We start from the raw sequence: 15,155 nt of genomic DNA, 5'->3' as shown, positions 1-15,155 counted from the left end.
TGTCTAAAAAAAAAAAGGAAAAAAACAAAAAACCCGAAAAGTATTCTCTGAATGTGCAAAAATGTGCCTTGTTGCTAGTATCATGAATACTTTTTTTTTTTTTTTTCCTGTACTGGGGATGGAACCCAGGGCCATTCTAGCACTGAGTCACACCCCAGCCCTATTTTTTATTTTTATTTTGAAACAGGGTCTCGCTGAGTTACAAAGGAACTCACTAAGTAGCTGGAGCTGTCCATGAACCGTGATCCTCCTGTTTTATCCTCCCAAACACTGGGATTACAAGCCTGCGCCACCACACCCAGCTTATGAGCACTTTTATATGTGTTGTCTTTATAGTTGTAATCTCACAGAAAGAAAACTTTGACCTCTCTCTCTCTCTCTCTCTCTCTCTCTCTCTCTCTCTCTCTCTCTCTCTCTCTTTTTCCCTTGGCAGTACTAGAGATGGAACCCAGGAGCATTCTACCTCTGAGCTACACCCCTAGCCCTATTTTTTATTCTTTATTTCGAAACAGAGTCTCACTGAGTTGCAAAGGGCCTCCACAAACCAGGATCCTCCTGTCTCAGCATCCCAAATGCTAGAATTACAAGTGTGGGCCACCATTCCTGGCTAGCCTTTTATCCTTTTGAATAGTTTACTCCATAAATACCATTTATATGTATTATGTTAGAAATGTTGACTGCATCTCTTTTTTCCATTCCTGGCTAGCCTTTTATCCTTTTGAATAGTTTACTCCATAAATACCATTTATATGTATTATGTTAGAAATGTTGACTGCATCTCTTTTTTTGTCTTTAGTATAGTTCATACATATAAAAACTTAGAGCCAGATGTGGCACACACCTGTAATCCCAGTCTGAGACAGGACTGTAGGTTTGAGGCCAGCCTCAGCAATTTAATGAGACCCTTAGGAATTCATGAGACCCTGTTTCTGGTACTGGAGATTATAAAAAATATCATTAATAGTAATTTATATACTGATTATGATTCTGTTTAGATAGTTCCAATGTTTACTTTCTTCCCCATCTACTAATTTGATTCATTTATAAGCAGTCAAGAAAGAAGCTGGGCATGGTGGTGTATGCTTGTAATTCCAGTACTTGGGAGGCTGAGACAGGAGGATCATGGTTCATAGACATCCTCAGCTACTTTGTGAGGAGGCCCTTTGCAACTCAGTGAGACCCTGTTTCAAAATAACAAATAAAAAATAGGTCTGGGGGTATCGCTCAGAGGTAGAATGCCATTGGGTTCTATCCTTAGTACCACAAAAAAATAAATAAATTTAAGCTGGGTGCAGTGGCACATGTCTGTAATCCCACTACTTGGGAGGCTGAGACAGGAGGATTTCAAATTCTCTGCTGATAAGTTGGGTCCCCCTCTTCCTCCTACAGCCCGCAGCGGGGACAGGAGGCAGAACCCTGGAAGCTAGAAGCAGAGATATCACGAGAATCCAGGTGCCGCGAGATCCCAGGCATGGCAAGGCTCCAGATGTTGTGAAAGAATCGGGTTCCCACACTTAGCCCCCATCCCAACCCGCTTAAAAACACGGGCACTTCTGCCCACCACGTGCCCTGGACTCTCCAACCTGACAGCTTCTCGACCACAAGGTCCTGTGGAGGCACGGCTCCGCCCGCCACTGCCTACAGACTGCTGCCGCGTTCCAGCTCAGTGCCCTGCAGCCGCCGCTGGAACCTCCAAGACTTGCAGCCACAGCAGGCACTTCTGCCCAGCTGGTGTGCCGCAGGCACGAGGCCGGGCCACCCAGTCCATTTGGCAGGCAGCGCTGGGTTCAAAAAGAAAAAAAAGGAAAAAAAATACAAAAAAATCTTCCCAGGTTTTATGCACCAACTGAAATGTTAAAAATTGAGCTAGGGAGTCACAAAGGTGGTAAACACCTACAGAGGTATCAGAAAAGCTGCTTTAATCAACACTGGGCACCTTCAGGGTGAAGTCGGCCTGCTGTGAGGGAAGGGACCAACAAGCCACCCGTCCAGAGAGTTGCGTGTATTCCCGGTCAGCCCGCTGAGTCACACAAGGTGGGGCAGAAGTGCCTGTTTTTTAAGCAGGAGGTTGGGGGGGGGCGGGCTAAGTGTGGGAACACCGATTCCCTCCTAACATCTGGAGTCTCCAGATGCCTGGGATCTCACAGCACCTGGATTCTCAGGAATCTCCTCTTCTAGCTTCCAGGGTTCTGTCCCCACTGTGGGGTCATGTGGGGGGAACATGACCAATCAAGCTGCCAGCTTCAGCTATTTTTTATTTTTTTTTTTTTTTCAGTATTGGTGATGGAACCCAGGGGCATCCTAACTCCGAACTACACTCCAGCATGATATCTTTTTTTTTTTTTTTTTTTTTTTTTTGCAGGTCTGGGGATGGAACCCAGGGGCATTCGACCTCCAAGCTACAGCCCCTGCCCTATTTTTTATTCTTTTGTGGTACTAGGGGTGAAACCCAGGTGCTTTCTACCTCCGGGCTATATTTCCAGACCTATTTTATACTTTGGAAACAGAGTCTCACTAAGTTGCTGAGAGCTTCACTAAGTAGCTAAGGCTGGCTTCAAACCTGTGTGATCCTCCTGTCTCAGCCTCCCAAGCGCTGGGATTACAAGCATGCACCACCACGGCCAGCTTATTCTTTCTTTTGAAAACGGGTCTCATTGAGTTGCAGAGGGCCTCACTAAGTAGCTGAGGCTGTCCACGAACCGCAAACCTCTGGTCACAGCCTCCTGAATGCTGGGATTACAAGCATGTGCCACCATGCCCGGCTGATTCTTTATTTTAAAACAGGGTCTTGCTGAGTTGCAAAGGGCCTCACTAAGTAGCTGAGGCTTTCCACGAACTGCGATCCTCTTGTCTCAGCCTCCCAAATGCTGAGATTACAAGCATGCACCACCATGCCTAGTTGAGACCGTTTTAAAATAAAGAATAAAATCGGGTGTGGTGATATGTGTTTGTAATCCCAGCATTTGAGAGGCTAAGACAGGAGGATTGCGGTTCGTGGCCAGCCTCAGCTATTTTACTTATTTATTTATTTATTTATTTATTTATTTATTTATTTATTTTGTGTGGGTCTGGGGATGGAACCCAGGGGCATTTGACCTCCGAATTACACCCCCTGCCCTATTTTTTATTCTTAATTTTGAAACCGGGTCTCACTGAGTTGCAGAGGGCCTCACTAAGTAGCTGAGGCTGTCCGCGAACTGCGATCCTCTGTTCTCAGCCTCCCAAATGCTGGGATTACAAGCGTGCACCACCACGCCTGGCATCAGCCTCAGCTATTTAGTTCATAGACAGCCTCAACTATTTAGTGAGGCCCTTGGCAACTTCATGAAACCGTTTCAAAATAAAGAATAAAAAATCAGAGCCGGGCGTGGTGGCACACGCTTGTAATCCCAGTATTCAGGAGGCTGAGACAGGAGGATTGCCTTAGTGATCTCCTTACTAGTGAGGAGGTCCTTTGCAACTCAGTGAGACCCTGTTTCAAAATAAAGAATAAAAAATAGGGCAGAGGGTGTAGCTCAGAGGTTAAATGCCCCTGGGTTCCATCCCTAGACCTGCAAAAAAAAAACAAAAAAAAAAACAAAAAAAAAACCTTTTCCCAAATAGTTAACATTCACAGATCAAGATGTTAGGATATGGACATATCTTTTTGGAAGCCAACATTCCACCCCACTATAAGCATCTTTTTGCCTTCTCAATCTTCTAGGAAAATATTTTAGTATTTCAAATTACTGTTGCTATTTTTATTCTCTTATTGAAAACTCACCTCCATTTCCTTTATTCTGTACAGTCGTTTCTGAGAAAAGGGTTCCAGCAATGCCTGGATCCCCTGTGGAAGTGAAGATACAGTCAAGATCCTCACCTCCCATCATGCCGCCCCTTCCACCAATAAATCCCGGAGGACCAAGGCCAGTGTCCTTTACTCCAACAGCATGTAAGACCTTTAATTATTTGGGTTTGTGGTTCAGAGTGACATTTGGACCTAAGAGACTGACTTCCATTGAATGTAACTTCCGCATATGCTACTCAACTTTCTTTCTTTCTTTCTTTCTTTCTTTCTTTCTTTCTTTCCTTCCTTCCTTCCTTCCTTCCTTCCTTCCTTCCTTCCTTCCTTCCTTCTTTCTTTCTTTCTTTTAGGTACTGGAATGGAACTTAGGGGCATTTTTCCTCTGAGCTATACCCCCAGCCCAGCCCTATTTTGTTTTTGTTTTTGTTTTGTTTTTTTGTACTGGGGATGGAACCCAGGGGCATTCTACCTCCAAGCTATACCCTCAATCCTATTTTTTATTCTTTATTTTGAGACAGTGTCTCACTGATTTGCAGAGGGCCTCACTAAGTAGCTAAGGATGGGGGCCAACCTGCAATCCTCCTGACTCATCCTCCCAAGTACTAGAATTAGAGTGCACTACCACACCCAGCTCTGCCTCTCAACTTTTAAAAAAGTGCTATTAATGTATAGATAAAGATCACTGGATAATCCCATTACTGGGTAAACTGAAACAGAAGGATTGCGGGTTCGCAACTTGCCTTAGCTACTTATTGAGGCCCTGTTTCAAAACAAAGAATAAAAAAGAGGGCTGGAGATGTAGCTCGGAGGTAGAATACCCCTGGATTCTATTCCCAGTACTACAAAAATAAAGTCATTGGCAGATTTGGTTTCTCCTGAAGCCTTTGTCCTTGGGCTTGTGAATGACTGCCTTCGTGCTGTATCCTGTGTGTAGTTATATCCTTTTGCTTATAAAGACACCAATCATATGGAATTAGGGTTCACTATCCAGTGGTGGTGCATGCTTGTAATCCCAGCATTCGGGAGGCTGAGACCAAGGGATCGTGGTTTGCGGACAGCCTCAGCTACTTAGTGAGGCACTCCACAACTTAGTGAGACCCTGTTTCAAAATGAAGAGTAAAGCCAGGCGTGGTGGTGCATGTTTATAATTCCCCTGCTTGGGAGGCGGAGACAGGAGAATAGGGCAGGTTCAAAGCCAGCCTCTCTGGCTTAAGAGACCCTATTTCCAAATAAAAATATAAAAAATAGGTGTCTGGGAGTGTAGCCCGGAGGTAGAAGGGTTTCCAGGAACCCCAGTACCACAAAAAATAAAATAAAATAAAATAAAGAGTAAAAAATAGGACAGAGGGTATAGCTCTGAGGTCAAATGCTCCTGGGTTCCATCCCCAAACCTGGAAAAAAAAAAAATGGAATTAGGGTTCACTAATTTGACCTCATTTAAACTTTCAAGTCCCTATCCACCATACCTGTCTACTCCCTTAATTTCAAATATAGTTACATTTTGAGGTACAAAAAGCTAGGACTAGTCAGGCTTGGTGGTGCTTGTTATCCCAGTACTTGGGAAGCTGAGATAGAAGGATCACAGGCTATCAGCCAGTCTCGGCAATTTAGTGAGGCTCTCAACAATTTAGTGAGACTCTGTTTCCAAATAAAACATAAAATAGTCTGGGAGTATAGCCTGGAGGTAACAATCCACTGGGTTCCATCCTTAGTCCCCCCACCCACAGCAAAAAAAAAAAAGAAAGAAAGAAAGAATAAAATAAGACTGAGGGTGTAGCTCAGAGGCTGAATGCCTCTGAGTTCTATCCCAGTATGCACAAGAGAGACAGAGAGAGAGAGAGAGACAGAGACAGAGAGAGAGAGAATATGCCCCCAAGTGCTACTAAATAAAGGAAGGAGGAGAAGGACTTAGGGGCCAGGTGTGGCACACCATATAATCCCAGTACTTGGGAGGCTGAGACCAGAGAATCACAGGTTGGAGGGCATCCTCAGCATTTTTTTTTTTTTCCAGTACTGAGGATGGAACCCAGGCAGAGCTATATCGTCCACCTATTTTTTATTATTTATTTTGAATCAGGGTCTCACTGAGTAGTTGTCTGTCAGCAAACTGAGTTCCTCTGGTCTCAGCCTCCCAAATGCTGGAATTACAAGCATGTACCACCATGCCCTGCCTAAGCCTCAGCAATTTAGCAAGACTGTTTCACAACTAAAAAATAAAAAGGAAGCCAGGCATGGTGGCACACATTTGGAATCCCAGTACTTGGGAGACTGAGACAGGAGGATTGTAGATTCATGGCCAGCCTCAAGTACTTAATGAAGGCCTCTGCAAATTATTGAAAATTTTGTTTCAAAATAAGTAAAACGGGGCTAGGGACCTACCTTGGAGGTAGAATGCCCCTCAGTTCAACTCCCAGCACCAAAAATATAAAATTAAAATAAAAAATAAGAAATATAAAGGGCTGAGGGTGTAACTCAGAAATAGAATGTTCCTGAATTCAATCCCCAGTGCCACACACACACATGAACAGTGGGAACATAGGAAAACAAATTAATTAGCTAGGCGTGGTAGCATATGTTTGTAATCCCAGCATTAGGAATGCTGAGACTGGAGAATCAGGGTTTGCAGACCGAAGGATCATGGTTTGCAGACAGCCTCAGTTACTTAGTGAAGCTCTTTTCAACTCAGTGAGACCCTATTTCAAAAACATAAAACAATAAAGCCGAGCATGGTGGCACACGCTTGTAATCCCAGCATTCGGGAGGCTGAGATTGGAGGATCGTGGTTCGCAGACAGCTTCATATACTTAGTGAGGCCCTCCACACTTAGTGAGACCCTGTTTCAAATTAAAGAATAAAAATAGGGCAGAGGTGTAGCTCGGAGGTTGAATGCCCCTGGATTCCATCCCCAATCCCACAAAAAAAAATTTTTAAAACAAGCTGGGCCAGGCGTGGTGGCGCACACTTGTAATCCCCACGCTTGGGAGGTGGAGACAGGAGGATTGTGCTGGTTCAAAGGCTTAGGAGACCCTGTTTCCAAATAAAAATGTAAAAAAATAGGTCTGGGAGTGTAGCCCGGAGGTAGAAGGGCTTCCAGAAACCCCAGTACCACCAAAATAAATAAATTAATTAATTAATTAAAATAAAAAACAAGCTGGATATGGTGGTACACGCTAATAATCCCAGCATTTTGGAGGCTGAAACTGGAGGATCGTGGTTCACAGACAGCCTCAGCTACTTATTGAGGCCCTCCGCAACTTAGTGAGACCCTGTTTCAAAATAAAGAATGAAAAACAGGAAAGGGAATGTAGCTCGGAGGTCAAATGCCCCTGGGTTCCATCCCCAGACCCGCAAAAAAAAAAAAAAAAAAAAATTAAAATTAAAAATAAAACAATAAAAAATAGGGCTGGGTGTGTAACTCGTAGGTAGAATGCCCCTGGGTTCTATCCTTATAACTTCAAAAAGAAAAAATATATATATTATTATAACAGCTTCACCTATTTAGCCCTCTGCAATTTAGTGAGACTTCTTTTTTTTTCTTTTTCTTTTTTTTTTTTTTTTTTTTGCGCAGGTCTAGGGATGGAACTCAGGGGCATTTGACCTCCAAGCTACATCCCTGCCCTATTTTTTTATTCTTTATTTTGAAACAGGGTCTCACTAAGTTACGGAGGGCCTCACTAAGTAGCTGAGGCTGTCCGTGAACCACAATCCTCCGGTTTTGGCCTCCCAAATGCTGGGATTACAAGCGTGAGCCACCACGCCTGGCTTTTCCTTCCTTCCTTCCTTCCTTCCTTCCTTCCTTCCTTCCTTCCTTCATCCCTTCCTTCCTTCATTCCTTCCTTTCCTCTTATAATCCCAAATGCTGGGGTTACAAACATGCGACACCTCGCCTGGCTTATTTATTTTTTATTTATTTTTTTTCTATTTATTTGCAGGACTGGGGATGGAATCCAGGGGCATTCTACCTTCAAGCTACCCCCCCCCCGGCCTTATTTTATTATTTATTTTGAAACAAGGTCTCGCTGGGCATGATGGCGCACGCTTGTAATCCCCACGCTTGGGAGGCGGAGACAGGAGGATCACGCTGGTTCGGAGCCAGCCTCGCTGGCTTAAGAGACCCTGTTTCCAAATAAAAAGTATAAAATAGGTCTGGGAGTGTAGCCCGGAGGTAGAAGGACTTCCAGGAACCTCAGTACCACCAAAAAAGAAAAGAAACAAGGTCTCACTGAGTTGCAGAGTGTCTCACTAAATTGATGAGGGTGGTAACAAAACGGCAGTCCTCCTGTCTTAGCTTCCAAATGCTAGGAAAGCATACTTACACCACACCCAGCTCTTTTTTTTTTTTTTTTTTTTTGAAACAGGGTCTCACTAAGTTGTGAAGGGCTTCCATAAATTGCTGAGGCTGTCCAAGAACCTTCAATCCTCTTGTTTTAGCTTCCCAAATACTGGGATTACAAGTGTGCACCAACATGTCCAGCTTAATTTTTTGTTTGCTTGCTTGCTTGTTTTTGATAGGTAAAGTCTCACTATGTTGCCAAGGCTAGCTTCAAATTCTGGAGTTAGGCAATCTTCTGCCTTAGCCTGGCAAGTAGCTAGGAATATAGGTATGCCCCACCATACTTGGCTCTACACTTAGTGTTTAACACTTACTTGTCATTTTGTTATCTCTTTACCTGACAGTCTGTCTCACTATTCAGCAGTCTTGTTGAAGACAGAGACAATTTTTATAGACTTTTAATGTGTGCTTTACAAAATTCAAATAAATGAATGAAGAAGAACACAAGAAGAAATTTAGCAAAGGCCTTTGGGTTCTGTATTCAAACCGAGCTTTTGATTTTGACTTTCTTTAGTAAGCAATGGCATCAACCATTCTCCTCCTACCCTGAATGGCGCCCCATCACCACCACAGAGATTCAGCAATGCTCCTGCTTCTTCCACATCATCTGCACTAACAAATCAACAATTACCAGCTACCTGTGGTGCTCGGCAACTCAGCAAGTTGAAACGCTTTCTTACCACCCTGCAACAGTTTGGCAATGACATCTCACCTGAGATTGGGGAGAAGGTTCGGACTCTTGTGCTAGCACTGGTGGTAAGTACAGCATCCCTGTTGTCAACAGCTGCCTGCGCACATGGCTCAGCTCCAAAGACAACAGAAGTTAGAGATATTTCCATTTGTTCCTAAATCTATGTTACCAATTCTATGGACCTAGTTATTTTGTATTTGCTTTAAATTGTTGAATTGAAGCCAGGCATGATGCCACATGCCTATAATCCCAGTACTTGGGGAGCTGAGATAGGATGATTGCAGTTATTTAGTGAGGCCCTCTGAAACTTAGTGAGACCCTGTTTCAAAAGAAGAATAAAACGCCGGGCGTGGTGGCGCACGCCTGTAATCCCCGCGCTTGGGAGGCGGAGACAGGAGGATCGCGCAGGTTCGAAGTCAGCCGCGCTGGCTTAAGAGACCCTGTTTCCAAATAAAAATATAAAAAATAGGTCTGGGAGTGTAGCCCAGAGGTAGAAGGGCTTCCAGGAACCCCAGTACCACCAAAAAAAAAAAAAAAAAAGAAGAAGAATAAAAAATAGGGCTGGGACTGGGGGGTAGAATGCCCCTGGGTTCTATCCTCAGTACCACCAAAAAAGAAAAAAAAGAATAGTATAAATATGACCCTTGAGACCCAAAGGCCAGATCTCTCAACATCTTATCTTTTTATATTCTTCTCACTGCCAGAAACATTTTCCCAAAGCTGCACATTAACTTTCAGGTGGCACTTCTGTAGAGTCTTTATCTCTTAGTCTGGTATAAGTGTAAGTCATTAGTATTATTTTTACTTTTTATGATACTAGAGATTAAACCCAAGGACATTCTGCCTCTGAGCAACACCCCCAGTCTTTTTTTTTTTTTTTTTTTTTTTTTTTGTAGTACTAGGGATGGAACCCAGGGGCATTCTACCTCTGAGCTACACCCCCAGCCCTAAATTTTTATTCTTTTATGTGAAACAGGATCTCACTGAGTTGCAAAGGGCCTCACTAAGTTGCTGAGTCTTGTCTTGAACCTGTGACCCTCCTGTCTCAGCCTCCCAAATGCTGGGATTACAAGCCTGCACCACCACGCTCAGCTTTTATTCTTTATTTTGAAACAGGGCCTCACTAAGTAGGTGAGAATGGCTGTGAACCTATGATCTTCCTGTCTCACCCTCCCAAATACTGGGATTACAAGCCTGCCCCACCACACCCAGCTGAATGGGAGGCTCATAGAGCTGTATCTCACCTCTCTGAAATACAAGGCTATCCTGTATTGACAAGATAGGCAACACTGAATACATTTCTCTAGTCTCAGTCAGTTCCCCTGTGTCACACAATTACTCCTTTTCCTTTTCTACCCATAAGAAAAAATCATTCATACAGTCTTTCTATACATTTAATCTTCTTGTAATTGCTTTTTGAGACCTGATTGCATTCACTGCAGTATGGATAAGAGTGTCATTGTCTTACACTTGGTTTTTTTTCTTTTCCCTTTTTTTTTGTTAGTACTGGGAATTGAACCCAGGGGCATTCTACCGCCGAGCTACACCCCCAGCCCTATTTTTTATTCTCTGTTTTAAAACAGGGTCTCACTGAATTTCAAAGAGCCTCACTAAGTAGCCAAGGCTGTCCTGAACTGTGATCCTCCTGTCTCAGGCTCCCAAATGCTGGGATTGAAAGTGTGCACCACTGAAGAGTTCGAGACAAGCCCACCAACCCAAATAACGAAGGACACTTTAGAGATGCAAGAGACAAGCGAGGTTTATTGTGCTGCAGCTCTTTCCTGGCAAGCCAGGGGTCAAAACCCAGACATCATTCACCACACACCTCACAGGGGATTATAGGCTACCAGAGAGTAGCCCTGGCCCAGCCACAGCCCCTTTAGTAGGCGAGGGAGTTCGGTCGAAGGTCGACCCCGAGCTCACTGAAAGCTCTGAATTTATAGCCCAAAGAGGGGGTGGTCGCACACGTCAGAGCCCACCAAAGGCATATCCAATCATATAAACTTGTAAACAAGTACAACCAATAATTTTAAAAGCAAGCATACTCATACTTAATGCACAGCAAATGATTTTACAGAGCTGTCTTTTTACGTCATTGCGCCAAGGGCCAGCTTATCTCCCTTATGCTGGGCTTGCTAGTACCGCCTCTGACCTGTAGATGGTCTAGTAGATAGCAAAAACTTAAGCAGATTAAGATGAAAAACAGGAACTTGTCAGTACCCACCAGCCTAAGATAACACACTCCTTCCGTACATTCTCCCATTTTACAGAAGCAATAATTTAAGCAGATCAAGATGAAAAATAGGAACTTGTCAGTTAGCTGCTTGTCAATTAAGTACAATCCCACTAGTTGCTGCATTCAATAATTTTACATTTCTCACATCACTCTTAACATTATTCTATCTTAAGTAACTTTTAAAGCTATCTTTGCTAAACTTTCATGCTGTGGGGGGGAACCTCTGCTCACATATTCCCAAAGAAGTTAGTTCGTGGTTACAAGCTTCCTGGAACAGAGAACTTGTAAAATGCTTTCAACTTTCTTTAGCCTTCCTATTCCAAAAGCATATTTCAAAAGCAAAGCATAATTCTAAACTTTTCAAAATTCATTTCTTTACAGGCTTTTTATCTCTTTTTAAACCTAGGCCACATCTTTGCGTAAGCAGAGTACAGGAGCTAAAGTTCAAGCAATTCATAAAAGACACTTAAACCCACACATTTCTCAAGAAAAACTATCCTACGACTTTTACTCGAAAATACTATCAAAACACTTATTTATTTTTCTATTCCAAAGTCATTCTTTTCTTCACACTTATTACTATCCTATTTTCCTATTTCTTATCCTTTTAATCTCACCTAATATCACCTTATACTCTAAGTCCTAATTCCTATTACATACCTCATACTATCCTATATTGTTAATCTAAATCTTCACGGGGCTAGGGTCTTTTCTACTCCTCTAGTCCCTCACACCACCACCCCGGCTTACACTTAGTTTTTATTCCTGACTACCAGCATTAGAGATGACTTCAGTTGAATTGTACAACTGTCACGTACTTAAGACAAGCATTCAGTTTAAAGAATTTAAAAGTTTTGTGGTACTAGGCTTTAGACCCAGGGATATTCTACCTCTGAGCTGCACCCCTAGTTCTTTTTATTTTTTGTTTGGAAGCAGGATCTCTTTAGGTTCTGAGAATTTTGTTATGTTGCTGAGGCTATCCTCCCACCTGTAATCCTCTTGTCTCAGCCTCCCACGTAATGAGATTACAGATGTACACCACCACATCTGGCCCAAGCCTTTTTAAATTTTTTATTTTGAAACAAGGTCTTGCTAAGTTACTGTGTACTGGCCTCAAACCTGTGATCCACCTGTTCACCTTCCAGGTACTGGGATTACAGAGGCACACTACTACCCCTGATTTAAAAGAACTTTTACTAGGGATTAAACTCAGGGGCATTCTATCTCAGTGCTATATCCCAAGCCCCATTTTTTATTCTTTATTTTCAAATCAGGCCTCACTAAGTACCTGAGGTTGGCCCTGAACCTGCAATCCTCCTGTCTCAGCTTCCCAAGTACTTCGATTACAAACATGCACTACCACGCCTGGTTTAAAAGAACTTTTTTAATGTAAAATAATTATTTTTCTTAGGCAGCAGGGAAAGTATTTAAACATTTTTATTTAATAAATATGCCCCTTTGCCCTAAAGGAAAGCATCTTAATTTTTACTGAATAATATATTTGATATATTTGGAAAACTGAACATAATTTGGTTTTTCCTTACTAAAGGAGCTCAGATTCATTATGAAAACCTAGACTTTTGTTAAAATACAAGAGAAGCCAGGCACAGTATAATTGTATTACTTGGGAGGCTGGTAGGAGGATTGTGGGTTTGAAGCCAGTAGGGTAACTTAATGAGACCATTTAAAAAATTTTTAATAAAGGTCCTATTTTCAGAGGTTAGGAGGAGGATTGTGGTTTTGAAGCCAGTGGGGTAACTTAATGAGACCCAGTTAAAAAAATTTTGAAGCCGGGCATGGTGGCTCATGCTTGTAATCCCAGCATTCAGGAGACTGAGACACGAGGATCATGGTTCGCAAAGAGCCTCAGCTACTTAGTGAGGCCCTTTGCAGCTCAGTGAGACCCTGTTTCAAAATAAAGAATAAAGCCGGGCGTGGTGGCGCACGCTTGTAATCCCCGTGCTTGGGAGGCGAAGACAGGAGGATCGCACAGGTTCAAAGCCAGCCGTGCTGGCGTAAGAGACCCTGTTTCAAAAATATAAAATAGGTCTGGGAGTGTAGCCCGGAGGAAGAAGGGCTTCCAGGAACCCCAGTACCACCAAAAAAAAAAAAAAAAAAGAATAAAAAAATAGGGCTGGGGGTGTAGCTTGGAGGTAGAATGCCCCTGAGTTCCATCCCCAGTACCGAAAAAAAATTTTTTTAAGCTTAAACAATTTTATTATTACAAAGACGGAAAGATAGAATAGAATTAATAAAGCCCTATACCAGAGGTAGTATAGGGCAGTGACTTGAAGTCACCCAAAGTTTTTTTGTTTGTTTGTTTTTAAATTTTTTATTGGTACATTGTATTTACACATAATGGGGTAAAAAACTTGTGTAGACATAAATACACACCTCACCCAGCCAGCCCCTACCAAGTTTCCACCCCACTTCCTCCCCATCACTCCCTTCCATGCTTGGTTTAGTGGTTGACTACAATATGAATAAGTATCTCGTGTGCTTTAAAGAGTCCCCTCCCCCCATCCCCACAGTTAGGTTGTCTTATTTGCTCCTCTATAGGATCTCCTTTTTAACCTGGAATTTCTCCTATGACCCATTTCATCTTAGCTTTCACATATTAGGGAAAGCATCTGATTTCTAACTTTTTGCGACTGACTAATCTCACTTAGCATAATGTCCTCTAGTTCTATCCATTTTTCTGTAAATGCTGCAATTGTGCTTTTTTTTATGGCTGAGTAAAATTCCATTGTGTACATATCCCACAGTTTTGTAATCCATTCATCTGTTGATGGACATCTTGGCTGGTTCCATAGTTTGCCTGTGGTGAATTGTGCAGCTATGAACATAGATACACATGCATTAGTTTGGTAGTTTGGTTTCTTTTCTTTTGGGTAGATACCCAACAGTGGTATTGCTGGATCAAATGGTAGGTGTGTTCCCATTCTTCTGAGGATTCTCCATACTGTTTTCCAAAGTGGTTGTACTAATTTGCAATCCCACCAACAATGTCTTAGAGTTCCCACTTCTCCACATCCTCGCCAGCATCTGTTGTTGTTTGTGTTTTGAATGATTGCCATTCTAGTTGGAGTTAGGTGAAATCTCAGGGTAGTTTTGATTTGCATCTCTCTGATTGCCAGTGATGTTGAGCATTTTTTCATGCATTTATTGGCCATTTGAATTTCTTCTTTTGTGAAGTGTCTATTTAGTTCATTTGCCCATTTTGTTATTGGATGCTTTGTTTTCTTAGTGTTGAGTTTCTTGAGTTCTCTGTATATTCTAGATATTATCCTCTATCGGAGGAGTAGGTAGCAAAAAATTTTCTCCCATTCTGTTGGCTCTCGATTGAGGTTCTTGACAGTTTCCTTTGCTGAACAGAAGCTCTTCAGTTTCATGCAATTCCATGTATTGATTTGGTTTTTTTTTGTTTGTTTGTTTGGTTTTTTTTTTTTGCAGGTCTGGGGATGGAAACCAGGGGCATTTGACTTCCAAGCTACACTCCCTGCCCTATTTTTAATTCTTTATTTTGAATTGATTCACCTTTTAGTTTGTTGTGCCTTTGGGGGTTTTTTGGACCCAGGACATTTTATACCAAGTCTTCTGACCAGACTAGATCGCCCTTTCTCCAGGGCGGGTCTTTTGATGTGGGGATCCTTCCTATAGACCTGTCCTGTCTCTATCACAGACCCCCAGCCTTTTGTTATACCCCAAAATGTGTTAGTTGGATTATCGGCCTCTGGGATCTCTTGAAGGCTCATGGCATTCCCCCATATCTTTGGGGAAGTTCATTTATGTTTAAAATGTAAAAGACCCTGCGTTTCCTCATGAGCCATCCCCCCACATCCTTGGGGAAGTATGCTTCTCTTAGATATGTAAAAGACAAGCTGGGTGTGGTGGAGCACACTTGTAATCCCAGCATTCGGAAGGCTGAGACTGGAGGATCATGGTTAGTGGACAGCCTCAGCTACTTAGGCCCTCTGCAACATAGTGAGATCCTGTTTTAAAATAAAGAATAAAAAATAGGTCAGGGGTTCCATCCCCATACCACAAAAGAACAACAACAACAACAACAACAAAAAGAAATGTAAAAGACCCTGGGCTTCCTCTATTCTCT

General features: G+C 42.6%; 1 protein-coding gene across 2 annotated transcripts in view; it reads left to right on the top strand.

The window, feature by feature from the left end:
• CBFA2T2 (CBFA2/RUNX1 partner transcriptional co-repressor 2) overlaps positions 1-15,155 on the top strand; it is a gene marked incomplete at both ends in the record, with an annotated part of 146,891 nt that overhangs the window by 86,872 nt on the left and 44,864 nt on the right. For both annotated transcript variants that reach the window (XM_080716286.1, XM_080716285.1), the window contains 2 exons: positions 3,788-3,931; positions 8,632-8,873. In XM_080716286.1, the coding sequence (XP_080572412.1) occupies positions 3,788-3,931; positions 8,632-8,873 (386 nt within the window). The remainder of the gene's footprint in view (positions 1-3,787; positions 3,932-8,631; positions 8,874-15,155) is intronic.

This window comes from Muscardinus avellanarius, assembly GCF_963383645.1.
Source record: "Muscardinus avellanarius genome assembly, chromosome: 19".
Taxonomy (NCBI): Eukaryota; Metazoa; Chordata; class Mammalia; order Rodentia; family Gliridae; genus Muscardinus; species Muscardinus avellanarius.
The sequence above is the reverse complement of the archived record's forward strand: the minus strand, read 5'-3'. Positions and strand labels throughout refer to the sequence as shown.